The sequence below is a fragment of the Gossypium arboreum genome, chromosome 11 (genome assembly GCF_025698485.1).
Source record: "Gossypium arboreum isolate Shixiya-1 chromosome 11, ASM2569848v2, whole genome shotgun sequence".
Taxonomy (NCBI): Eukaryota; Viridiplantae; Streptophyta; class Magnoliopsida; order Malvales; family Malvaceae; genus Gossypium; species Gossypium arboreum.
The window spans coordinates 18,759,667-18,787,427 of record NC_069080.1 but is presented as its reverse complement, the minus strand read 5'-3'; the positions used below and the strand labels follow the sequence as shown (position 1 = coordinate 18,787,427).

General features: G+C 36.0%; 4 protein-coding genes across 6 annotated transcripts; 1 reads left to right on the top strand and 3 right to left on the bottom strand.

Annotated features, from left to right (window-relative positions):
• Positions 1 to 3,758, bottom strand: LOC108473485 (putative pentatricopeptide repeat-containing protein At5g09950). The gene has a single exon (XM_017775065.2). It carries the CDS (start codon positions 3,652 to 3,654, stop codon positions 418 to 420), a length of 3,237 nt encoding a protein of 1,078 aa, XP_017630554.1. The 5' UTR covers positions 3,655 to 3,758; the 3' UTR covers positions 1 to 417.
• A 138-nt stretch (positions 3,759 to 3,896) lies between these two features.
• Positions 3,897 to 10,359, bottom strand: LOC108473484 (phytochrome C). Of its 3 annotated transcripts, none has more exons than XR_008274004.1 (5): positions 7,227 to 10,359; positions 5,904 to 6,720; positions 5,440 to 5,736; positions 4,505 to 4,942; positions 3,897 to 4,386 (listed from the first exon to the last, which is right to left on the bottom strand). XR_008274004.1 is itself a non-coding variant. In XM_053021028.1 (5 exons), exons 2-5 carry the CDS (start codon positions 9,268 to 9,270, stop codon positions 4,729 to 4,731), a joined length of 3,372 nt encoding a protein of 1,123 aa, XP_052876988.1. In that variant the 5' UTR covers positions 9,271 to 9,313; positions 9,571 to 10,359; the 3' UTR covers positions 3,897 to 4,728. The 3 variants fall into 3 exon arrangements, 2 of the variants coding, with proteins under 2 accessions (XP_052876988.1, XP_017630551.1); XM_053021028.1 differs by having other exon boundaries at positions 3,897 to 4,942; positions 7,227 to 9,313; positions 9,571 to 10,359; XM_017775062.2 differs by having other exon boundaries at positions 3,897 to 4,942; positions 7,227 to 9,713; positions 9,918 to 10,359.
• Positions 10,360 to 11,604: 1,245 nt separating this feature from the next.
• LOC108471202 (alpha-1,6-mannosyl-glycoprotein 2-beta-N-acetylglucosaminyltransferase-like) lies at positions 11,605 to 13,663 on the bottom strand. The gene has a single exon (XM_017772809.2). It carries the CDS (start codon positions 13,223 to 13,225, stop codon positions 11,906 to 11,908), a length of 1,320 nt encoding a protein of 439 aa, XP_017628298.1. The 5' UTR covers positions 13,226 to 13,663; the 3' UTR covers positions 11,605 to 11,905.
• Positions 13,664 to 24,721: 11,058 nt separating this feature from the next.
• LOC108470970 (nuclear transcription factor Y subunit B-3-like) lies at positions 24,722 to 25,770 on the top strand. The gene has a single exon (XM_017772512.2). The coding sequence runs from the start codon at positions 24,989 to 24,991 to the stop codon at positions 25,658 to 25,660; it is 672 nt and encodes a 223-aa protein (XP_017628001.1). The 5' UTR covers positions 24,722 to 24,988; the 3' UTR covers positions 25,661 to 25,770.
• Positions 25,771 to 27,761: the final 1,991 nt, after the last annotated feature.

The window sequence follows — 27,761 nt, the reverse complement described above, 5'->3', positions numbered from 1 at the left end:
TTAAAGAAAAAAAAAACCAGAAACCTGATATAGCTGAAGAATGATACAAAACAACTTGTATATTACCCACATGTAATATTGATTGACATTGTTCAAAATTCCAAGAATCTTAACATCAGTACTTAATTCTCTGCGACGCTGAATATGAATTCCAAATGTTAGTGTGAGACTGTGGGCAAACTCAGTTTTTTTTCTAAATTTTTATCCCAGTATTTATTCCGATTGAAGAAAAATAATTGGAAGGGGGTGAGCATTTACTAGTCAACAGCTGCCAAATCACCAAACCATGTTATGTATTGGAATGGAGTAGAGCATACTGAACCCCGCTGTGAGCCAAGCAATAGTCAGATTTCAACCTCAGGAGTTGATGATATTCCTCAGATTCACCCCAAGTGTTGCATGCAATTCCCAAGTCAGTTACCAGTAATCTCCACATGAACACTTACCCTCATCAAAATGATGAAATCTGTTTGAGTCCCGTAGTATAATTACCCTACCAACAATCTTCGATATATACTTGAATGCCATGTGGCAATCACCACAAACACGAAGGTTTTTCATTATCCTAATCGGTAATCTGGAATCGCGTGTGAGAACAAATGCCACTGCCAGTTTCTCACTATGGTAGCTCAGGATTTCCTCTTTACTCTCTACTTCCAAGTCATACAACGCAAATCTTGTCTCCGGCACGTATCCGGCATCCCTCATTTTTCTGTTAAGTTCCTTGAGTTTTGCATAGATCATATCATTATCCGGGTGTGATTTATCACCAGCCACAAATACATGGACGCCATCTTTCATCTTGACCCAACTACAACCGGCTTCTTTCTTTGCGGCTGCCTTTTTCATTGCCACCCTGGCCTCTGCTACACCATCCCAGTTCCCCCCAGAAGCATACATGTTGGCAAGGAGGACATAGTTCGCTGCATTTTGAGGTTCCAATTCAAAGAGCATCTCAGCAGCCTTCCGACCCAACTCTGTCTTTTGGCCATTGGTTCGGCAGCAAGCCCCTAAAACTGTCCTCCAAATAAGAACATTAGGCTTCATTGGCATGGTATTTATAAAATCTTCTATTTTGTCAAGTTCACCAGCTCGGCCAAGGAGATCCACCATACATGAAAAGTGCTCCATCTTGGGAGCCAACCCATAAACTTCCTTCATAGAGCTGAAATGAGAAAACCCTTCATCAACCAATCCCACATGGCTACAAGCTGATAAAACACCGACGAAGGTTACATGATCTGGTAATTGACCATCTAGCTTCATACGCATAAAGAGCTCAAGAGCTTTGTCTCCATGTCCATGACGAGCATAGCCTGATATCATAGAATTCCAAGAATATACATTCCTTACTGGCATCATGTTGAAAAATCTTGAAGCATAATCTATCCTTCCACATTTTGAGTACATGTCAATAATTGCACTTCCAACCACAACATCGGATTCTAAACAAGCTCTTACAGAACAAGCATGAACTTCCATGCCACGCTCTAATGTTGCGACTGAAGCACAGGCGCTTAGAACAGTGGCAAAAGTGAAACCATCCAGTTTTTGACCCTTCTGCATCATAAACCAGGCTAAATGAACAGCTTTGTCCAATAGCTCATTATGTATAAACCCAGAAATCATGGAATTCCAACTAGCTTCATCTCTTCTCTCAGACATCCTGGAAAAGATCTTCTCGCATTCATCCATCTCCCCGCACTTTCCATAACAAGCCAAAAGTGCATTCTCGATAGATCTGTCATTTGCGAGAAAGTGTTTAATTACTAGAGCATGTATCTGATGGTTCAATTTGCTGAGTGAAAGAGATGATGCTGCCACAAGAACGTTTATAAAGGTTATTTTGTTGGGAACCCACCCGTAATACATCATGTCTAAAAAGCATTTAACTGCTTCTGGAACTGAAGACTCTGAATCAGCTAATGCTCCAATCACAGAATTCCATGAAACTAGATCATGGTCCAGCATCAAGGAGAAAATGTTCTTGCACTCAGGAGGACCTCCAATAGTGGCATATAATGCAAGAAGAGCATTTGAGACCGAAACATCCACGTCAAGTCCCAATTTTAGAGCTTCACCATGTATCTGTTGTCCGTTTATCCTCCACCCCAAGCTTGCACATGAACTCAGGGCACTTATTACAGTGTAATTCGAAGGCATTAATCCAGTTCTTCTCATTGCGTAGAAGGTTGAGACAGCATCTTCAAAACACTGATTCTGGTCAAGACCAGAAATCATGGTATTCCAAGAGACCAAATCTTTATTAACCATAAGTCTAAAAACAGAAGTAGCAGCAGTAATATCACCACATCTAGCATACATTTTAATAAGTCCATTTCCAAGTGGAACCACAGTGTCATCTAAGCCCCTACGAATTAAATAACTGTGAACTTCTCTACCTTTTCTTCTCCCATGTTCTAACTCGCTAAATTCGGAAAAAGAACTTAACAATATAGAGTAAGAGTCAAAATTTACATCAACCAAGTTCATCATCTCCATAAAAACTTTAGCTGCTGCTTCACCACATTTCTGCCTTACTAATCCAACCATCAAACCATTCATAGAGACTACATTTCTCGAACTCATTTGCCCAAAAATCTTCGTAGCATTGTTAGTTAAACCAAAACTTGCAAATCCATTCACCAAAGCACTACCTACATAGAGATCTGAAAGAAACCCAGATTTTGTAATTGTACTAAGCAATTGCTCGAGCAAACATAAACCAAAATTAATGGAAGAACAAGCGGCAATTATCAAACTCCCAAATGTATATTCATCAGGCTTGAAACTGGACCCTATACACTCTGTTTGCATCCTCGTGAACAACTTGAATGCAGACACTGGATCTCCAGTTTGTGAATAAACTGATATAACACTGTTCCAAGATATTGAATTCTTAACCTGTATGTCGTCAAAAATGCGACGTGCATTGGCAATGGACCCCAAACAACTCCCATACATTGATATCATCACATTACAAACAACTACATCAAACGAATATTTAGATTTCGAAATCATCCCGTGAATTTGCAAACCAAATTGAAGACCACATGGTCCGAGCTCCTGACAAGCTCGAAGAACACTGCCAAAGGCATAATGAGTAGGCCAAACACCCAAAGAAATCATCTCTTTAAAAACCTCACACGCCTCATTAGGCATCCCATTTTGGTTGTACCCTGAGATCAAGCAAGCCCAGGTAACCGGATTCCTCTCATGCATTTCGTCGAACACTTTTCGCGCAGATATTAAATCACCAGCTCTTACATAAACATTGATGACGGAGTTGGACAAGTACAAATCCTCGTTAAACCCATGTTTCAGGACCTGCAAATGAAACTCTTTAGCATCGGTTAAGCTACGAGAATCTCTGTACCGCGTAACCAAAGACTCGCGTAGCTCGAAACTTGAAGCTGAAAAGGGCGGGGAGGAGAGTTGAGATTGAGACGATTTATAGTGAGAAAACAACTTTTCCAATGGGATTGGAGAAGGAAGAGAAGGGTTGATTAAGGAATGGAGGACTTGGGGTCTGCAAAAATGCTGGTTAGTGGCGCTCCTGGTAAAAAGTGAAGGGGCGAATGAAGTAAAAGCAAGTGTTGAGTTGCAGGTAACACGCATGGGAATTTGAGTAGATGGGAAGAGAAACCGGAGCATAACGACGTTGAAGGTCGACCTTTCTGGTTCATGCTTTTTCGCCCTCCTTTGTGTTGCTCAAAACTATCAGTTTTTGACGAACAAATGGAAATGCATATTAAGAGTGAAGAGTCGAAAAATGTTATACTGAAAAACGAACTCTCATTGAAACAGACAATTCATTAATATTAACATTCATGCATAAAGATTCGTTTATTATTATTATTATTATTATGGTACAAAAACATAAACTGAATCCGCCCTTTTCACGTAAATTAAGTATATAAGTTCATTGAACAAAAAAGAACACGATAGGTTTACAGCCGTTTTACCAACACAATGATACAGCTGCTTACAAACAAACAGACAGGCCTCCGCCATTTACAAACAGAAACATCAAAGAACACAAACAAGACAACATAAATACTATCAATGGAGGGAACAGCAATTTTAGAAACACAAAAGTCGGTCGCCAATCCTCCCAATATTAACTCTTACTACGGGTATTCTGGAACTGCAACTTTGGACGACTGAAAACTATGGAACTGTCTGCGGTACCAATGGCTTGAAGGAGATTTCTGCAGTTGTTCGAGAACTCATCTAATTCTTCTGCATTCACAAGCACGACGCACCAATGTCTTTGAATCTGTTTCTCCCCCATAGCTAGAAAAGGGTTTCTCATCAAGTCAATAGATCATCTGGAGGTTTCAATGTACAGTAGCCTCTTATACACCAAAAGCAGCGACATTGGTACTATATGTCCAAGAAATTAGATATTACCTCGGTTAACTGAATTGTAATGCAAGAAAGATACCTAATAAAAGGGGGTTTCTAAGATATTAGCTAATCTTTTATCGAGTGTTCCCATTACCAAAGCCTCGACTCTGCATCAAACTTTTTGCCTGCTTTACATACTTGTAATGGACAATGCTCTTCAACAGGCTGAGCAGCCCCCGGTATCATCCAGACTCGGTATGATCACCCCGGGGTGTTAAGGTGCTTGTTTGCTTGAGATGACAAGCTACTGATACGGTTCATATGGAAGCTGCAGTAGCCTTGTTTCGATGCTTATAAGCTTCACTTGGCTATGGGTTTTCAATGGTGGCCAAGCTGGCGAGCCAATGGAAATTCTAAAAAGATAATGAAGGATGACCTTTCAGCCTCTCTTAGATATTGTACAGTACCATTCATAATCTTTACAAGCTTCTGACTGATGTATAGGCCAAGACCTTCCCTTGAGACACCCTGCCTATAGTGAAACATCTCCCGAATTAAATCTTCGGGGATACCTGGTGCTGGATGAGTGATCCTGCAACATAATCACTCAAAGTTAACAGCTTCATATTGATTCTTTATATTAGGATATATAGAAACACCGCATGATTGCCACACTGCATGGGAGAGTATGAATACTCACCCAAAGAGAAGTTAAAAATAATTTATTTCTACATGCCATAAGTACAATAAATGCATCCTTAAAATGGCTAAAAGAAGGTGGAAAAGTAAGACCATTCAAATTAGGTAAACAAAGGAAAGCGAGGAAAGAACCCAAGCAGAGAACGAAAACAATAAATTTATCATTTTCAGGATGTAAACAATACTAATGTCGCTAACCATACTAAAGTTTATGACTACTCTAGTCACTCCCCCCACTCGCCTATTTTACTTCTGCAAAAAAGGGAAAAAGGAAATTATAAGGCATGTGGAAATGTGGTGGTTGAGTCATTTCTTCCTTTTTAATATTAAAGAACTTGCCAGATTGCATCAGCTATGAACATGATAAAGCATACAGGAAACGGATTTTACCGAAATTCAAGATAAACAATGTGTATCTTTGTCCCAATACGTTCCTTCCTAGGAATTACCCTGAATGAAACCGATGATTCCTCAAACACAGGAGTGAAGAGGAGTGCATTTGTCAAAAAATCTGATAGGACTTGCTGAAGCCTCAAATTGTCTCCATACAAGTACATGGATGAGACTTCAGGAGGTAAATCTTGGATCACCTGAACTTGCCGCTCTTGGCTCATTAACATAACTTGTTTCAAGACAGCTTCCAAGGCTTCTCCAAGGTTAAACTCCCCGGAGTCCATTTCCATGTAGCTGCACACGGAGCAACCTTTCGTTAAAGAGAGAGAGAGAGAAGAGATAAGGCCAGCTTATGAACAACACCATACAATAATGAGAAATGTTCAATCCATGAAAGACTGATGGTAACAATGAACAAATATGACGCTAACTAAGGTAAGAAGCATGTTAAGCACTCTTACCACTCCTCAATACTTTCAATGTCTGTGTCATCGACAATCTTGGCCATTTGTTCCTGACACATTACACTTGTCCTCAGAAGCTGCCTCTGATCACTACTCAAATCAGTAGCCCCCATCAGACCCTGCATTAATACAATCCCCTTCAAAGGCTTCCTGAGTTCTTGACGGATGTAAGCCAACTTATTGAGGCTACTAGCTGCTGCCTGTTCAGATATCTTCTGCACTTGTAAAGCATACTGAAGCTCCGGGCTAGCCACATGCAAAAAACACAAAATCCCAGTGATCCTTCCATTAGCATCAGTCCTCCTGTTTGCTGAGAGTAATACTTCAACAAATTTACCCTCCTGATCAAAGAACCCAAATAATAGTTTATCTGCATCCTCACCAGCAGTTATCCCATTGAATAATATCCTGAGTTTGGTAAATGTGTCATGATCCTTCACCCTAAAGCCGAACTTGTCTACTGTAAAAACCTCCCCTAGAAGCATTCTATCAATGGCTTCTTCCCTCTTCATACCAGTCAACTTTTGCATTGCATCATTCCACTCCAAGCATCTGCCAACCTCATCAATCATAAAAATTGGGGGAATAAGAGCAGATGGGTTCCTCATAATACCAACATAGTCACCTTGGACACGCGTATATTTGTTCATGACCATCTTTTGGCTGGTGAGATCTTGCCCAACAAAGCAAATTCCAACAACATTTTCCTTTAAGTCTCGACTACAACATGCATTAACAACCAAGATGATAGGTCCATTATTTTCCTGACAACCAAAAGTCCTAAGCTTGATTTCAATGCTTCGTTCTTCTATACCTGCCATTTCTCATCAACATTAAATGTAAGCATAAATTCAGGAAACATCTAAACAGTGTAAAGGAAATTGATTGAATATGAGGAGCCCTATGGACAAAGCTAAAGTGATATTTCCTGCATAAGGAAATGTCCAATTACATGGTTCAATGAAAACCGACAAGATCTAAAAATTAGTCAGCATGATAGCACTAAGTAAACAACCCGTGCTGAACGATGCAGAAAACCTTAATCCCAATCCCAATACTCTGATCAGTATGCCTACAAACATGTCACTGGTAAATAACACAGTTATGCACTCCATAATATGATTGCGCTATCTAAAATAGTGGATGCAAATGCAAGTGAAACAGTTTAACCAAAGGTATATATGAAAGAAACAAAAAATATCCACAATGCTGAAATGCAATGTTCAATTAAATAAGGATATAATTTCTAGACCAAAAAAAAAAAAAAAAGAAAGAAATATCTAATAAGCAGCGAGTTCAAAAGATAAATCCCACTATCACCTTCCAGGGCTAATGAAAGCATGTTCTTGACAACATCAACTGAATCATCCTCAACAAGATCAAACAATGACATGCCAATTGCTTGCTCAATAGTCAGGCCAGTGAGTTCTGCCGCTTTAGAGTTCCATCCATTTATGTTACCAGAGGAATCAACGGCGAAGATTGGGACAGCAGCAGTCTCAATCAGGCGGACCATTTCATTAGTGACAATACGCAGTTCATCCACCCTCTGAATCCTGTCATCAATGGATGGTACATTCACAATCATTTTGGAATCATCAGCAACTTCGTCTTGCAAGGATCCTTTCAATATCAGCTGTAAGGAATGAATTGCATCCATTTCTATATCCTCCCAAGGCAGGCTACGCCACTTGACAACCTCCAGAAAAGCCTTGAATGATGATCTTGGATGCATCTTTCTTCCATCATCCTTGCCACCAGGATCATGCTTTGCACCACCCCATTTAATCTCTTTAGCTGTATGGGACCGAAACCAAAACAGGAAGTCTTTAGAAGTGATCTTAACAGCAGCTATCCCACAAACTGCCTCTCCAAGAACTGAAGCACCTGGATAGCCAGCTTCCATAAGGCTATCAGTACTTAAGCCCGTACTACTCCTATGGTACTCAAGAAGCCATTCTGCTATATCCCTAATTTGTGCCTTTGTAGGGGTAACTCCAAGCAACCAAAATTTCTGTCTGTAGTAAAGTGCGGCCCCATCACACTTAACAAGATCCATAACATTCGGAGATTTAGTAACAATTCCTACAGGGGAATCTCTCAACAGCATGTCACAAAGCACAGTCTGGGTTTGCAGAATATGCTTCTCCCTCATTTGGGCTGCCAGCTCCACTTCCTTGTTAATTTGCACTCCAAATACTTGTATAAGAAACTCACAGGCATATCTCAGTGGGAATGGAACAAATCTGGGGCTAGTGTGGTGGCAGACCACTAATCCCCATAATTTTCTTCCCTTGTCTTGCTCACTGTCCATCTCATCATCATTCTCATTGATAGTTACTGACATCACAAGAGATGCAATTGATCCCATACTTGCCATATACTGTGCATGACACCCATGAGGAGATCTTAACGTGGATCCACAGAGACTTAATGGTTGAGCTAATCCTTTGTCTTGAATCACCTTAACTGGTTGGGCAGAACAATCACATATCATTCTAACTTTGTTTTTCATGAAAAGGAATCTTGAGGCTTGTGGTATGTCGGTAGCTGGGTAGTGCAAGCCTAGATAAGGTTCCAAATCAGGTCTACGGCTTTCAGCAATTACTTCTCCATGTTCGTCTTCATGAAATTTATAAACCATTACCCTATCATAACCTGTCAAATCACTAACTTCCTTAACTAAAACATCACATAACAGAGATATGTTCCCACTTGGCAATGACTGCAACCTTGAAATGGCTTTGGCTGCCAGCTTATAGGACTTCAATGCGCCAGCAGCTGTTACTGGCACCTCGGCTGGGTTAACTGGCTCTAGATCTATAACTAGCGCAGCTTCGATCCTATGCAAAATAGCATAAAAGGGCTTGCCTGATGTTTTACAATGAACCAATATCGGATTGAGAAGGTTAACTTCCCCAAAATTAGCAGCTTTCTGCAGGGCCGTTGCACCAGGAGAACTAAACAGTGTTCTCACATCACTTCCATAAGTAAGAGCCTCTTGCTGCTCTATGTTTGGAACAGCATGAGGCGCCAAGTCCAACAATTCTGGAGCGTTTTCACTATAAGCAAGAACAGTGAAGTTTTGCTCATCAACAGCAATTAAGCAACCAAAGGGCTGAATTAGACTCCCTCTTTGCATCTTTTGAAGGTAAGCTGACACAGTAGAAGATGGAACATTACTGGTTGAACTTGAAATGTTGAAGTCGATAGAAGTGGAGTAATCAAAGAGCCTCTTGGATTCTTCAAAATCCACATGTAGCTTGGCATCGATTGTAGTTTGCGCAATCACACGAGCATTTTGCTTTGACCGTGCCGAACTGCTCCTAGAACAGTTACTCTTGTTTGTTGACCTGGATGACATTTTCTCAAACACCCTTTTTTTCCTCTTTCTTCTTCTGCTTCTTCTTCAACCCATATAAATGTAATATCTCAAAATCAGCATGACCAAAAGAAAAACCTAAAGCTCTATATGGAATCCGTTAATGTTTGTACAGCCAATGCCAGGACAAAACTTGAGACTTCACCAACATAGTCCGTAACTAAATTGAAATTCCCATACTAAAAGAATCCTATTTGTTGCCAGCACGAATCTACTGGACCCGGGAATCATGACCAAAGTAAAAATCCCTCAACAACCATTAAAAAAAGAAGAAAAAGTTACCAGCTTTTTCTCTCAGATAGATAATTCTGATGATTCCATTCTCAATCCCAAAATAAAAAGGCACCAATGAAATCAAAAGGCTCGCCAGAAAAATAGATTCCACCACCTTGGGCAGGTTCCTCGTAATTTGCCCCTCCAAAATCCTAAACAAAAAGAAACCAAGTAATCAACTCATTATTCTAAACTGTTTCCATTGACAAAGCCCAAGCCCCAGAAGAAAAAGCCGATACTGAAGAAACTAATAAAATGATGACCCGGTATGTGAATTGAAGACGTAGTTATAGGAAAGAAAAATTGCGTATTACTGGGAAAGAGTGCTGGACTTAATGAAAGGAAAAAATAGTTACGGCAACTATTATATAGAGAGAGTGGAGGAGGCTCCAGGAGCAGAGCGATGAATTTCAGGAGGAACTCCTGCTGCTGTCTGATTGAGAATTGACAATTGACAATTGAGACCCAAGATGGCGCACAAGGGGTTTAATTCCAGCGACTACCTAATATGGCTTGGGTTCGGTCCCGTCTTTTCTGGCTCTGAGTTTACGCAATTTTATGAGGAGCTTAGAAATGGCTTTTTGCCTACCTTGTATTTTAATATGTTATGCACAACCTGTTTTTTTTTTTTTTAACTAACTATTGTTATGAAAACTTTTTATTTATTTAGTATCACAAAATAATTTACATGAGAAAATAATAAATTAGCTGGGTAGTTCAAAGGCAACAAGCCCTTACAATCCTCCTTCCCCCACCAAAATTGTAGTTGAATGATAAGTGGGAAGTGCGTTAAAAGGCCAATTTAAAAGCTAAATAAAGAAATGAACAACACTGACAAGGGTGTAGGATAAGATCCAACTTCTCTCTTCATTTCCTTTCTTTTTTATTTAAAATGATAATTATAAATTAATATATATTATCTATTTAGACTTCAATCTATCTCTCCGATTTCAATTTAAAATTAACAAAAACTTATTTTTTATAAAATAATAAATATTATTTTAAAATTTTAAAATAATCTTATTTTCAATCTTATAATCTAATTTAAAATAAAATAAATTTCCTTATTTAAAAGGAAAAAAAAAACAATGAATTCGGATTTTGCGTGCTGGTATCATCATCATCACCGCCACAACTCACAGCTAACTACCAAACAGGCTAATACCGTCATCACGTGCGTGGTCGTGACACTTACGGGAGAGAAGGCAAATTGACACGTGTATCTGTTTAAGGTTGCTGTCTGTACTGTTACCGAGCTCCCAACTGTCTCGGTGTTTTCGCACTACAATGTTTCCTCTATTTGATATTTTGCTAGTAAATTAGAGGCTGTTACATTAATTAAAATAAAATAAGTTTTTTAAATCTTAAATAATATTAATTACTTGATTCACTAAAATATTCGGTATATTAAATTTTCAAGTCAATTTTACAATTTAGGACTAATCATATTTAAATCAAAGTTGTATTCAAATAAAATCCTAATAACACATCTCTAATTCAATTTTACAGTCTAAGATAAATCAAATTGGAGTCTAGATGATATTAAAGTAAAATCCTAATCAAATGTATTTTACCATCTAAAATTAATCTTATTCAAGCTAGAATGTTTATTATTTATATTATAAAAAATAAGAGAATAATATCTTTCAACATATTCAAATTCGTGTCCTCCCACATTGGCAATAATACCCATATCAATCGAATTCAATTAGCCATTTTAATTCATTTTAAATTTAAAATAATTTATATTAAGTCAGGGAAAAAACTGTGATTGGATATGCATCCTTTCCAAATCAAGAAAAAAACTGTTAACTGATTGTATTGACGTTAAATTTGGTGTAGATCAAGCTTCTTTGAGTTTCAATTTATCGCTGAATAATTCACCATAAACAAAGATCTTGACTTAACAGAGCTTCAAGCAGAATACAATTAAAAGCCTAAAAGTAGTATCAACATCTGGAAGGAGAAAATAGATTCTTATCATAGGCAATGCAGCAATTTTCAATTCTATGGTGTGTATGAAAATAGAAGAAACACACGATATTGACAGAATCACATAGCTGTTGGTGTGTGTTTCCATTTACTAATATGGTAAAGAAAATTTTGTATGTCAACCAACTTACAAAGCAATCTGAGCTCAAAAGAATCCACTACTGCCAACACAAACTTATTGCTCTCCGTGTTGCTCCAAAGACAAGCAGCCAATTTGGAGAAAGAATGAGAAACGATCTCGATGATACAAAACTATAACAACTTTGAATTTATACGTGTTTCTATAAACTATTGAAGAAAATAATGTAGCTCTCACCAGTTACAACAGTGGGAAATCTGAGATGCTCAAGTCTCAACTCATCGTCACAGCTGAAAGAGAAGTGTTGTGCGAATGGTACATTTGAGCAAAATTCAAGCATAATTGACGATCTCTGTCATCTCCCCAGCCACCCCAGCCCTTAAACCCGGCTTTATACCCAGGTTGATTGTCATACACATGCACACCCCATTCTGATCTGATATTAGCAACCTTATCAATGTCATCTACTTGCATGTTTACTGATCCATTATCAATGCAAGCATTAGTCTGCCCTTGGCCCTGATGCAAACCACATTTCCCGAAGTGAACTGCACTAGTCCTTGGACCTCGTAACGTGTACACTGGACTGCCAAACGAAGGATAGACTGTCGCCCACATTGTTATATCCCAATTGTAATCATCGAAGAAGCAAAACTCTTTAGCTTTCTTGTGGATTTTTCTCCAAACAGTCCGATTGAAGGCATAACCTACATTTCCCATTCTCTCTGCAATCAAACTATCCCATCCTTCCCCTCTTAAATTCACATCACAAGGTGCCAGATTTGCAGCATAGCAATCTGGGCATTTGATAGGCTTCAGCGAAACAAGAAGCTGTAGGTTGCGATATGCATTGGGGTAAATGAAGTGATCCTCCTCTATGAAAAGAATATGTCCATTGTGCCCTCTGGTCTCCTTCAACCCATCCCACACAGTGTTCATCATCCACCACCAATGATGCTTCAAAGAAACTATCCTCGGAGACCGGTGGTTCCCATACTGATCAGGACTCCCAACACAATGTTTCTTCCCAGCATCATCTTTTTCCTTACAGTCATTTGATGAAACACCTGGAAAACTGTCGGGAAACACATGAGGCGAATACGGGGCAAATATCTGCTTCACTTGGCAAAATTTGATCCCTTCCACAATCTTATTCATTTCTTCAAAGTAGCCATCGTGGCTAACTATCAACAATGTTTCACTTATGCCCACAACCTTGGACAAGCTCTTAACAACCACTTGGAGATATTGCGGCCGATTATGCACGTATAAAACAATGGTTATATGATCTTTAGCTAACTTAGGATACAGATCTCTATTCCTTGGGGGCATCTGGTTTTGCTTTGCCAATCGAATCGAAAACTCATTCTGTTTAGGAAGGTTGAGTTTCTCACTAAAGCTCTGAATATCAGCGATTTCACTTAAATCTTCATCTAATTCACTTAAACCTGGGGTTGTATTGGTCCTAAGAGAAACTATCAAAAGTAAAACTCCTAATAAGGTAACTACAACTACAGATAGCAAACGTTTAAGAGCTGCATCTTTCAAACGCAGTTTCTTGCAATTAGCCATAGAACTAACAATACACAACATCAACCAACTACCAGCTCAAATTTGTCTCTTCAAACAAATACCACAAAACTCAAAAAAAAAAAAATCATAGACAACCAAACAGCAAAGAATAAAAGCAACCCAGTTTACAAGAAACTGAATAAGTAAAAGGGTAAGTGCCAAAACCCTCAAAAGACAGTTCTTTAACACTGGGCTTCTTCCTTGCGGCAACAGGGATCAATGGTTTTAGCGGTTAAAGAGAAACCCCCAAAACTCATGGGAAATGGGGATCAATGTTAGGTTTCGAGGGACGTCGAGAGATCGAGAAAGTGTAAATAAATGAAAATAGGCGATGGATGAAATAGCAGCCATGGCTGCCCGTAATCAGAAAGATCAACGGTGTAAATTACTTGGTTGACGGATTCAAAGTAAGAAAAGAAGAAAAAAAAATAGGTAAATTCAACAAGGAGAAATTGACTTTCGTTAAAGACTAAGACGGTGTTAAAGTTCATAAACACGAGTTTGAAAAAAAAAAAAAACCTCAAGTAATTAATCTTAAAATTAAATGTAATAGTGTGCGGGTCAAGCTTATGCAAGGTAGTTTAAGATCGAGCTTGACTCGAAAAAGAAACCTTTTTTTTTCTAAGTTTAATCTAATTTAAAAAACAAGTAAATTCAGATCTGATTCAATTATATTTGATATTTTTTAGATTATGTTTTATTTTAAAATATTTTTTAAAATATAATACACTGAAAATATTAAAATAAAAGTTTTCAACATATTAAAATAGATTAAAAATTATTTATATTAAAAACATTATCATAAATATAATAAATATTTTATTATATTAAATATAATTTTAAAATTTTATATTTTGGGTTAGATTATTTAATTGGATAAGTTTTAAGTTTTGAAAAATAAATTTAATTATTATTAGATTAGTAATTTTAATACAAATATATATAATCATTATATAACATATATAATTAATATAATTAATTTTTATAATATATATGTTCAGGATGGAGTCAGAATAAAAGATTTTGTCCAAAGACTAAACCCATATAGAAGATGAATTTTAAATTTTTGGGTTTCATATTTTATTTAAACTATTTGTAGATAAAATTTTAAATGTGAATAAGTGAACCAAGTGAGAGTAGGTTACTTAAAACTCGTCAAAATTACCAACACTTTATTCCATGGCTCTCCACAATTTTTATCAATAAATATTTCTTACTTTTTCTCGATTACTTTTTTTTACCAAAGGGTAAATTTCAACAAAGGTATCTAAATTATTGTTCAAATATTAAGTTGATGTTTAATTTTCGGAATGTTTTATTTGACAAGGTAGCTGACAATTAATATTATCATTTAATATAGAATTTTTTCAGTTATTTTATTTTAACATTATATTGTTTTGAAAAATATTTTTATTTTATTTGAACACTATATTATCTTTTAAGTACTTTATCTTTATAAAATAATGTGAAATATTTTAAAAATTAAGGATAAACATATAAAATAAAAAGAATTCATAATTTAAATTTTATATTTATCGGATGATCTAATTATATTATGTATTTAATTTTAAGTAATATACCAAACAATTTTATAATTTAAATTCACTACTTCTTTTAATCATCAATCTAGGTGTTAAATGTCTATGAACGTAATATAAAATATGTTTAAAATAGAAAAATCCAAATGTAAATACTTGAATACTTTAATATACACACTTTAGTTTGGATATGATGTGTTAAAAAACATACAATGTCAAGAAAATTTGTTCATGTTTTTTCTTTTTTTTTGAATTGATTTTATGCAATAGGAGCATACGTATTTACAATATGATCCTTGTGTTATAAATATACTTTGGTCATATTTGAACAGACATTTAACAAGTTAATGACTAGGATGATGGAAGGATTTTGGTAACACAATACTGAGGAAAAGTTTCAGAATTAATTTATAATTTATACTACAGTTTGACGACTTTTGGTGAGATTAAATCAATATAGAAATGTTTCGTTGTTTCCATCGGATTCCACAATGGGAAGCTTCCTTGTTCTCGTTGTTGTCTTGCCCTTGGTCCAATGCTTCTTTTGTTTGATTGGTAACTTGAAAAAGACTTTGTCTTCTCTAAAAAAAATATTGCTCACCTTTTTTTCATTTGTATTCTCTAAAATTTGGCGAGGAAAATCAATTAAAACTTAAACTTATTTTCTAAAATTCAGTAAAATTTGAGAATTTTTTAATTAAACTAAGCAAAAAGACATCTAATTGTAAAAAACAAATTATATATTTTAATTTATATTAAATTATATCCCATACATGACCATATTGTATTATCCAATTTCATGTACTAATATTTTTCAAAATAATCCCTAATTAATTTTTTTATACAGTTGAATCAAAATTTTAAAATCCAAGCCATCAATAGTAATGATGAATATCGTAACCACTAAAGAAAATGTGATGATGATAAGTAATGAAATCTAAATTTAATACACTGTCTAAGAATCAAATTACATTGGATTTCACTGGATAAAATGCTTAGTAATCAAATTTTGCAAAAGAATATACGATCCGTCACCAACCCTAATATTGATTTAGCTTTAAGTTTATTCAATTCTCAGATTTATTTTCAATGTTAGCTTTTAAGTAAATTTAATATGTCTTTAAGTGGCTAGGCAATTAAAAATTGTGTGTTGACCTTTCATGTCTTAATCAATTTATATAATAAAAACTTATAAAAGACCTATTATGTCTTTTGGTCAACAATAAGCAGGGTTATAGAATTCTCTACAAGTGGTGGCGTCTCCTCCCAACGTGATGAATTGGGAGAGACCAGTATGGCAATGGCTATGAAAAAAGTGCGGCAACGAGAGGAGGATCCACCGGATAGGAATACGATGGCAATGGAGGAAGATATGATAGGCCAGATGACTTTTAAGGCAATGTTCCTTGGTGGGAAATCAGGTAAGGAGGGATCTGAGACCTATATGAAGATGATGGTTTTGATCTTAAATATGGTAATGTGATTACACAACTCATTGATGGTGTTCCTGATATTCAGTTTTCGGAAAGGGTGCATACGTTGATCCAGAAGAGCATTTCGAAATCGGTTGTCATTAAGTTGCTAGGCCATAGAATTGATTTCAATTAATGCATTTTGTAGCAAACTTTATAGCCTCTAGAGGTCTAAACGAGCATTCCAACTAATGGATTTAGAGAGCGACTATTACATAGTCAAATTTCAGACTCAGACAGACTACAGTAAGGCGCTCTTGCAAAGTCCATGGATGATATATAGACAATCTTAACTGTGCAGCCTTGGTCCACCTTTTTCACAACATCACAAGATTTTTTGTATCAAATGGTTGTATAAATTCAACTTCCAGGGTTCTCCGATGCCATGTACAAAAAGAGTTTGTTGAAAGCTAAAGGAAACATTATTGGACAAGTTTTTAAGGTTGATGATAACGCAGAAAATGAGTCGAGGGGTCGTTTTGCAAGTATGGCAATCAGTATTGTGAAAAATAAAATAGAATAAAATAAATAAAAATAAAGAACACATAAATTTTACGTGGAAACCCTTTCGGGAAAAAAACCACGGGCAGAGGAGAAGAAATTCACTATGTCGAAAAATTTTTACTCAAATACAAGAGGAATAGACTATGTCTATTTATAGGCTTGCAAAGCCATATTCTAGTAGGATTGAAACACCTTATCCTAATCAATATAAAATAGATGGAGTTTAATAAGGTTTAAAACCTTATTCTAAAATAAAATAAAAGAAGTCTAGTTCTATATGGATTTTACTTTTATTTTATTTTCCATCGTATTTTATTTAAATAAGAATTTGGGTCACTTAATTCTAACAATCTCCACCTTGACACAAATTCTCAATGAACAAGTTCTTCATCGCGAACTTTCAATAAACAAGTTCTTCACCTCTTCCAAAAACCCTTAAGGGTTTAACTTCAACAATGAACACCAACCAAGTCTAAGCAATGCTCAAACTTGGTTATAGGAAGTGACTTAGTCATCATATCTGCAGGATTTTCATGAGTGCTAATTTTGCTCACAACAATATCACCACGAGCAATAATATCACGAACAAAATGATACCGAATATCAATGTGTTTTGTTCTCTCATGAAACATTTGATCTTTTGTAAGAAAGATGGCACTGATTGTCACAAAATCTCGTCTTGATTTGAAGGTCTTCATTGAGTTCACTAAATAGTCCTTCAACCAAATAGCTTCTTTACAAGCCTCATGAATCGCCATGTACTCGACTTCAGTGGTAGACAAAGCGATCGTAGTTTGCAAAGTGGCTTTCCAACTAATTGCACAACCTCCGATTGTAAAGACGTAACTGTGAGAGATCTTCTTCTATCAAGGTCTCCAAAGAAAATCAGCATCAACATACCCTATAACTCCATCTTTAGTTCTTCCAAACGTAAGCAAACATTAGTAGTGCCTCGTAAGTATCTTAAAATCCATGAATCGCTTTCCGTGTTCTTTACCGAGATTCGCCATGTATCCGCTAACTTGCACCGATCGCATATGATAAATCGGGCGTGAACAAACCATAGCATACATGAGAGATCCTCTTGCACTAGAGTATGGAACATGTGACATGTACTCAATCTCATTATCGATTGAGGAGATAAGGGTGATGAAAGTCTAAAATGGGTCGCTAAAAGAGTACTAACAGCTTAGCACTCTGCATATTGAACTCCAAAGAACTTTCTCAATGTACCCTTCCGACTTAGGTACAATTTACTTGCTTTTCTATCTCCGAGAATCTCCATACCAAGTATCTTCTTTCTTGGTCCTAAATCTTTCATCTCAAATTCTTCACTTAGTTGGGCTTTAACCTTTCTTATCTCTCTTTATCTTTTGTCGCTATCAACATGTCATCAACATAAAGAAGTAGATACACAAAAGAACCATCAACATTTTTCTTAAAGTAGACACAACTGTCAAAACTACTTCTTTTGAAATCATGAGAAGTCATAAAGGAATCAAACCTCTTGTACCACTTGTCTTGGTGATTGTTTCAAACCGTAAAGGGACTTTTTCAAAGAAGCAAACATAGTCCTCTTTTTCGAGACTATAAAACCCTCGGTTGTTGCATGTAAATATCTTCCTCAAGTTCTCCATGCAAAATGCGGTTTTACATCTAACTGCTCAAGCTCCAAATCATGCATGGCCACAATACCAAGCAAAGCTCGAATCGAACTATGCTTAACAACTGGAGAGAACACATCTGTGAAGTCCACTCGGAATTTGATCAGTAACCCTTTGCAACAAACCTTGCTTTATATCTGGGTTCTTCAACTCCTGAGTCCTTCTTTCTTTTAAACACCCATTTACAACGAATGACCTTTTTACCTTTAGGAAGTTTTACAAGATCCCATGTTCTGTTTTTGTGGAGTGATTCCATCTCCTCTTGCATAGCAAACATCCACTTTTCGAGTCTTCACAACTAATCGCCTCGAATAATTAAATGGCTCTTGATTCGCATCTATATCTTCACCACATTTAAAGCATAAGCAACTAGATCAACCTCGGCATACTTCTTTGGAGGTTTAATTTCTCTTCTTGTCCTGTTTTTGGCGATAGAGTATTGCGGTGAAGAAGCAACTCTATTCTCAATTTTTGTCTTGGCTTGAGGAGTTGATTACGTATTAATCGATGCTCCACCGCTTTTGGTTTTCTTTATTGGAAGAGTCTTTAAGAGATAAGTTAGGTAGCATAGCGGTTTCATCAAAACAACATCTCTGCTAATTACAACTTTTCTATTTTCAGGACACCATAACTTATAGCCTTTTACACCACTTTATAACCAAGAAAAACGCATTTAATGGATCTCGGTTCCAATTTTCCATTATCAACATGAGCATCGCAGGACACCCAAAAATCTTTAAATCGAATAATTAGCGGGATTACGGACCATACCTCTTGTGGAGTCTTTTCTCAATGGCAACGGATGGAGATCGGTTGATCAAAAACATGCAGATGAGGTCGCTACGCCCAAAATGACTTGGTAAGTTGGCATTTGACAACATACATCGAACCTTCTCCATGATCGTTCGTTCATTCGTTCTCGCAACGCCGCTTTTGTTGTGGAGTATGACGAATCAAGTGTCTCATGATCCTTCGACTTGCACAATCTATTAAACTCATCGAGCGAACTCTAAGCCATTGTGCATGCGGAGGTATTTTATCTGTTTTCCGTCTGTTTTCAATCATAATTTTCCAAGACTTAAATGTGGAAAACACATCGCTTTTCGCTTGGAAGAACGCCCAAACTTTTCGGAAAAATCATCAATAAAGGTTAGCATATAATTAGCTCCACCTCTCGAAGGCACTCGGGCGGCCCCACGATCGAATGGATATACTCCAACGTTTCCTTCGTGTTATGGATTCCTCTAGTGAATCGAACTCTCTTTGCTTCCCAAAACACAGTGCTCACAGAAATTCAGGTTTGCAAATTCCTTGCCCATTAAGAAGTCCTCTTTGCTTAATTCGCCATACCATTCTCACTCATATGCCCTAGGCGCATATGCCAAAGTTTAGTAATATCATCATCGACAAGGAAGAGGAAGCGGCAATTGCATCACCAATAATGATAGAACCTGTAAAACATATAACTTGGCAATCTTTCTTTGCCCTTTCATCACAACAAGGACCCTTTGGAAATCTTTAAAACCCCACTTTCATTGTGTATCGCACCTTTTGAATCAAGAGTACTCAACGAAATTAAATTTCTTTTCAATTCGGAACATGCCGCGTCACTAAGTGTTCGACAACTCCATCAAACATCTTAACTTTAATTGTTCCAACACCGCGATTTTACATGAAGCATTATTTCCCATCAAAACAACACCTTGACATCTTTGTTTCATAAGTTGTAAACCAATCCCGATTGGGACTCATGTGGAAGGTGCAGACTGAATCAAGTATCCACTCTCGCTTACTTTAGAATCATTGATGAAGCAACTAGAAGTTCACCATCGCTGTAGTCTTCTACAACATCGCCTTCACCGAATTTTCCATTTGTTTTCCTTTTGATTCGCAGCCTCCCTTTTAATCTTATTTTGTAGCTTATAGCACTCAGTTTAATGTGCCCTTTCTTCTTGCGAAGTTGCAAGTTTTACCTCTGTTTGAAGATTTCGATCTACCCTTAGATTTACCACGAGGATTCCGTTCTGTGTTCTACCACGATCATCATCAACATTCGGTCTTGTCTCCCACGAACAATGAGACCCTCTCCACGAGAGTTGGGTTTAACCACAAGATGCTTCATCTTATCATACGAGGTTAAAGAATCATAAACCTCATCAACTGTGAGAGACTCATGGCTATATAAAATCGTGTCTCTAAAGGTTGAATAAGACGGGCAACGAACAAAGTAGAATCAACCCTAGATCTTCCTTATCATCTTGAACCTCCATGGCCTCCAAGTTTGAGAGAATTTCTTTAAACACATTAAGTGTTCGTGTCTGACGCACCTTCCTCCAAACGATGAGCATAAAGACGCTGCTTCATATGCAACTTGCTTGTTAGAGTTTTCGACATACATATTTGTTCTAGCCTCTTCCATAATACAATGGCGGTTTTCTTTTCATCACATCCTGTAAAATTTCGTTGGACAAATGCGATGTAATTGTGTTAATGCCTTTCGATCCTTACGCTTCTTCTCTTCATCTCATTAATGTCGAAGGCATCTTATCTATCCTAGCAGGGCATCCTCTAGATCCATCGTGCAAGAAGCGCTTGCATCTTAATTTGCCACAACGCAAATCGGTGTTGCGATCCAACAATGAATTTCATACTTCAAAGACGCCATTACCGTGATCGAGATGAATAACCCTAAGCTCGATACCAATTTGTGAAAAATAAAATAGAATAAAATAAATAAAATAAAGAACACATAAATTTTACGTGGAAACCCTTTCGGAAAAAAACCACGAGGCGGAGAAAGAAAATTCACTATGTCGAAAAATTTTACTCAAATACAAGAGGAATAGACTATGTCTATTTATAGGCTTGCAAAGCCATATTCTAGTAGGATTGAAACACCTTATCCTAATCAATATAAAATAGATGGAGTTTAATAAGGTTTAAAAACCTTATTCTAAAATAAAATAAAAGAAGTCTAGTTCTATATGGATTTTACTTTTATTTTATTTTCCATCGTATTTTATTTAAATAAGAATTTGGGTCACTTAATTCTAACAAGTATTGATCTCAAACAGCCCCTAGTTTCCAAGATTTGGATTGAGGGGAGACTACAATGAGTTGAATATGAGAGTCTACTAAATGTTTGCTTTGAATGTGACTTGTTTGGGCACTTATAAGATTTTTGTCCGAAGATTGGAAAGAGTACGAGGGACATATGAGATGATGTCGATGATCGAGGTTATAATGGTACAAGTCATGAACAACAACCAGTGACGACAGACCTTGATAAAAGGGCAAAAGGGGAGGTTTTTGGATCATGGATGGTAGTTGCTAAAAAATTTAAGAGAAAGTCGAAGAAGCCTTTAGATGAGGAGGGTCGACCTCATCCACGGAATACGGGATCACGTTTCAATCTTGTGGCTGAACAAAATGATTAGGATGATGGTCTTATGCCAAAGGATAGTAGCGACTTAATAGTTGTTGTAGCGTGTTTGAAATGGATAAAAAGTGTAGCCAGTCGAAACGGGCACAGGTAAAGTAGGCTCAATCAAAAGGGAAAGAGGTGGTAGGGCTCAAGTTTAGTATTGGTAAGGGATCAGGTCAAAATAGTCGTTCATCTAGAAAGCCTGGGGCAAAGGGTATTATGATTAGGGACTTATTGAAGAGGCCTGTTATTTCTAAGGTGAGGAATGGTCCAGTTAAGGATCCTGTTGTAAGCAAACTATAAGTAAAATTTGATCCAAAGTTTAAATCTCTTAGGACACCCTTGTATATTGGTATTATCTTAGCCATTGATTTAATTTAATTTGTATTGTTGGATATGGGGGAGCTCAACTATAAAAAGAAGACTTCCTCCTCATTTATAATCATATTATTGTTCCATTCTTGAGTTAAAATATATTTGAGTTTATTTACTCAAACACTTGCTGTGTATTGCTTTCTTGTGACTTTCTAAGTTTTTTTGTTGCTCCTTCATTTTTTAGTTGCTTCAACTTTACTTTCAGTGTCTTGGAGAATTTTCGGAAAAATTCTTACCTTTCAAGAGTTAGGTTGATTCAAGCAAATTTAAAACAAAAAAAATCACATAAGACCGCAAGATTTGCTAGTTTCAGCATTTCATAAGTTGTGGCAAAACTTTTAGTCCACCTATGGGGATTTAGTAGTGTGAAAATACAAATAATAATTATAAAAGTCAAAATTTTCTATTAATTTTGTACTATGTCTAATTTACAAATTTATTCATTATACTCTAGCAAGTCAAATTTAATCCCTATATTTTTAAAATTTTGAAATATCAATATTGATCCAAATAGTAACAGTGTCAAATTATGCAAGTAGGGCTTGTACTATACATAAATTATGGGTTTAGTTCATATTCTCTAATTTCATCATTTTTAATTTTTATAAATTTTAAATTTTAAAATTTAAATTTTTAAGTGAAATAATAGCAATGAGTAACCCTTCTCTTCTGATGCAGCCAAACATAGATATAGTATACATTAACATGGAGATTTAATTCCATATATAATCAATTACTAATTTTTGAGGTCATAAACCAAAAATTCCTTGGGAAAATTATATTAAAATTTAACGGATCATTATTTAGTATATTGCAAGTAAAAAGATAAAAATTTTGTGATCCTTTGTGAAAGTTTTATCAGTGCATTTGATATTAATCCATAAGCAAAAAGGGGATGAATTAATACATGGTATTCACACAATATGAGTTTTAAAAAGTAGGTCACAAAAATAACGTAATAATTATATAAATATAACAATTAAATCACTAAAATAAATATGATTTTAATCTAGACATATAGCATGAAATGTAAATAATTTTGGTTAAATTTTATCACTCACAACCTGTGAAAATGAGATAAATAATTGAAAATGACATGTTATAAAAATCTACTAAAATAATTTTGGCTCGCTATCAGAGCCGTTTTCCCAATGGCGGGCCAAAGAGGGCTCGGTCACCAGTTCCACACACATCGACCATTCTGTCGATAATGGTTTAAGCTAAGCATCCATGGTCATCCAATTTCCTAGTTCGGCTTCAACCATCTTGTAATCCTTAGATTCAAAAGGACTAGGCTTTGAGCTTCTTTTCCAAAACCCAATGGGCTGCTTCTCCCAAGGCTTCCACTCTCATGCTATTTTGTCTTATCATATTTTATTAATTCATCAATGATGAGTTTTAATTCAAAACACTATAAATTTTACCATTTCATTCAATATTTTATTTATTTCTTAATTTTAATAAATATATTTATTATATTTTTCGACTGGTATTTTCTCTCAAACAATTTTTTTTAATGTAAAATGATTACTTTTATATGTTAAATGATTGCTCGAATATGATTTGTAATATATAATTAAAACTTTAATATTTTCAAAATAAGAATTAATCAAACCCCAGATATAGACAATAAATCATGAAAATATATAAAAATTAATCATTTTAATTAATTTTATGTATATATTATTTATTTTAAATCCAACACAATATGTTTATTTTATATAAATAATATAATATTAAAGATGAAGATGAGGGTTATACGATATTAACTCATGTCAAATGAGTGTTTGATAATAACTTTAAATCATTGCTTCATATAAGTGAAGGCTAATATAATAGTGTTAGAATTATAATTAAGCCAAAATTTACATATTTTTGAAAAAATGACAAATTCACATTTGAATTATTTAAAAAAATTATTTTAGCTAATAATTATTTTTAAACCGAAAATTATCAAAGAAAAAGCGTATTGCATACCCAGAAAATTAATTTCAAATTACCAAACTTAAGTTGATTTAATTTTAAAAAGTAAGTTGAAGTCAAATAGATTAAAGTATGAAGTTAAAATAATTAAATGGATAGATGTGAGAGTAAAATTAAAAAAAAAAAAAAAAAGCGTCCGAAAAGTACACAGATAAGAGTATTTATGAGGGTAAAAAGATAGAAGACTTCACATGGCAATTGGCAATGGGCAATGGGCAATGGGCAATGGGCAATGGGCATATCGGAGAATCGGGTACTAACAATTTGGAAAGCTCCGCAATCTGACGCATGTAACGTCAAAGGCTCATGACTTGCCACGTGTACCAAGACAAAGGATGATGAGTTGGCATTGCCAGCTCGATTCAGCTCACCTCAGCCAAGCCAAAAATCGCTGAGCCGCAGCAGCCGCCTAAAGATTCTCTCGTGCTCCTAAAAAGTAAAAACGCACTCTCCCATTTTCCTCCACCACGTGGTTCGTTTTCAAGCCGTTCAGATCTCCAGGGCCCACAGGAGATCCAACGACCGAAATTCCACTTCATGAGTCCACTCTTATCGATAAACAAACGGTCCAAAACCAACCACGTGTCATCCCCGATGCATTATTATCCCATCTATCCAACGGACCCAAACAACCTCTCTCTCTCTCTCTCTCTGCATCCGACACTCCTTTCCTCATTCTTCGGAACCCGTTCTTCCTTTCCGACCAGCGACAACGATCATCGTGAAATCCCAATTCTACCCTCACCGAACCCCCCAAATTCTCCGCTAGCTTATAGAAAACTTGTCCGGGATTTGTTTCCTTTTTTGTTCTTTTTTCTTTGGGGATGGCTGAATCCGACAATGAATCGGGGGGGCATAACAACAGCGGAGGAAACGCTCACAGCGAAACGTCGGCGCGTGAGCAAGACAGGTTCTTGCCGATCGCAAACGTAAGCAGGATCATGAAAAAGGCGTTGCCGGCGAACGCTAAGATCTCCAAAGACGCTAAAGAAACGGTCCAGGAATGCGTCTCCGAGTTCATCAGTTTCATCACAGGAGAAGCTTCAGACAAGTGTCAGCGCGAAAAGCGGAAGACCATTAACGGGGATGATCTGCTTTGGGCCATGACGACGCTTGGATTCGAGGAGTACGTGGAGCCCTTGAAGATTTATTTGCAGAAGTACAGGGAGATGGAAGGCGAGAAGAGCTCCATGGGAAGGGGAGAAAAAGATGGCGCTAGTGGTGGTTCCTCCGGCGGGGCAAGTGGCAGCGGTGGCGGAGGGAGTGGCGGTGGAGGTGGAGTAGGTCCGGGTGGTGGTGGTGGTGGTGGTGGTGGTGGTGGTGGGTTCAATGGAGGAGGGATGTACGGAGGGATGATGTTGATGGGCCATCATCAAGGTCACGTTTACGGCTCCGGTGGGTATCATCATCAGATTAGCATGGAGAAACGTGGTGGCACAGGCGTTGCCGCCGCCAATGATGAAGCAAGAGGTGGAGCTGCTGTCAGGTCAAGGTAGAAAGTAAGGTAGATGGTTTGGTAGGGGGTATGGAGCATGGTTTAAGAAGAAAATTGTTGATGTTAATTAATTGTTGATTGGGTATTTAAATTTTACTTGTTAAGCATTAACTCGATTTCTTAGGTCTCTATTTTGTGGGATATGTGATTGTCGGCAAGAAGAAAGAAGAAGATGATGCATAGTAAAAAAAAAGTTGTAACCTTCAATGATAAAAGAGAATTAGTAGTATTCTAATTTAATGGGAAAAAAAAAACCCCTGGTGTGCAACTACTGCAGATGAAAACTTTAATACATTTTCTGCCATCTCCTTCGTAATTAGTTTATGTGTTGAATTGACGGGGAATATTAGATAAGAGCAAAGAGTTTGGAGAAGCAGTGTGTCAATGTTAAAGGAAAAGGAAAGTTTGGATTGGCATGTTTGTTTTAGAAAAAAAGGAGGAAATGTGTTTTGCCATTTGTGGGACTGGTTGGGTTGGGTCATCCTCATCTCAATACAATATAGGGGAGGGGAGACTTCCTCTTTTCACTATTCCATTTTTAGATGCCTCCAATTTTAGATATTATCATATGCATGCCTCAATCCTTCGAATTTCAAATAGAATGTAAAAGCTGATTTTGTGCTTGTTTCAATTGCTGCATGAGGGTCAAAAAAAAAAAAAAACTTGGTAACTATGGATTTATGTCAGGTATTGAATATAGATGATGTTGTAAAAGGGAAGCCTTTTTCCAGCTTTGCTCCATTTGTTAAAACCATATTGGGTTTCAGCTCAAACATTCTCATGCAGTTTTGTTTGGTTTTAAAATCTTAAACCATATTTGAAGAAAAGATTGATTCATGTGGCAAGTGGGTTTTGGAGAGCAAATGAAAGTGAAGTGGGGGCGGGGGCAACATGAGGAGCACTAACTCCACTCTATTCCATGCATCATAGTTAGTTGCCCACTTTATAGCTCCACCTTCCAACTGAATTTTTTTAGTTTTTTCGGGATAAGAGCCACATACAATACCTTATTTATTTTTGGCTAAAACTGTATCCTTGAGTATAATTTTCTTCGCCAAATTATTCATTCAACTTCGTAAAATCATACTTTCGTTAATTGTTGTTAATTAAGCTTAATCAATAAATTTAATCTTCCCATTTTATCTTAATACTAAAAAAATAAGTGAAGAAAATTATTTTTTACATTTGTTTGATGGAAAACAACTCATTGCTCCATGGTTTGGCACGTGTCTCACACATGTTTTTGAAAATTAAATTAGATAATAATTAGTTTACTGAAATAGTTCAATTTATGATATGAATTCACTTAAATACCTATATATATAAAAAGAATCTTCAAACAACTATTTTCATACTCACATGTGCTACACTCTCATCATATTTCTTTTTCTTTTCTTTTCTTTTATAAAAATAGGTCATTTTTAATTTGAGATTTGATTTCTATTTACTTTAATTTTGAATATAGTTACCTAAAAAAATTTAAATTTAATTTGGTTTTTTATTTTTATAATATTATTAATTAATTTAATATTTTTATAATGTTATTAATAAAAATAGAAAGACTAAATTATAAATGTATGAAATTTAGAGACTTAAAATTACAATTGTTTAAACCAGACTAAACTAACCAATTAAATCAAGAATCAATTGAAATATTAGTTTAAAGAGAGACATCAATCCGAATGGATGATACTAATCTATATAAAAGAAAGGCTTTATGGCCTTACTTACGTGACACATATCCTTTTCTCTTTCTTTTTCTATTTTGATAGGAGAAGATGATGACTAAATTTCACTTGTAATCTCTTACTTTTTGAGATTATATAAAATGGTTAAATTTTAATTTTAATCTTTATATTTCATTAAATTTGAAATTTAATCTCTATAATTTAACCTTGACGTAATTATAATGTCACTTGTTAGCTTTGAATACTCTATTTTGAGTAAAATTATGATGCGAGTTTTTAAGAATTGTTAATACTATTAAAATTCTCTATTAAATTTAGATTCATTATAATGTCATTTTTTATTACATAGATACCAAGTTAGTATTGCTTTTAATTTCAAAATGTCACACCAACAATTTTAATAGAAGAATTATA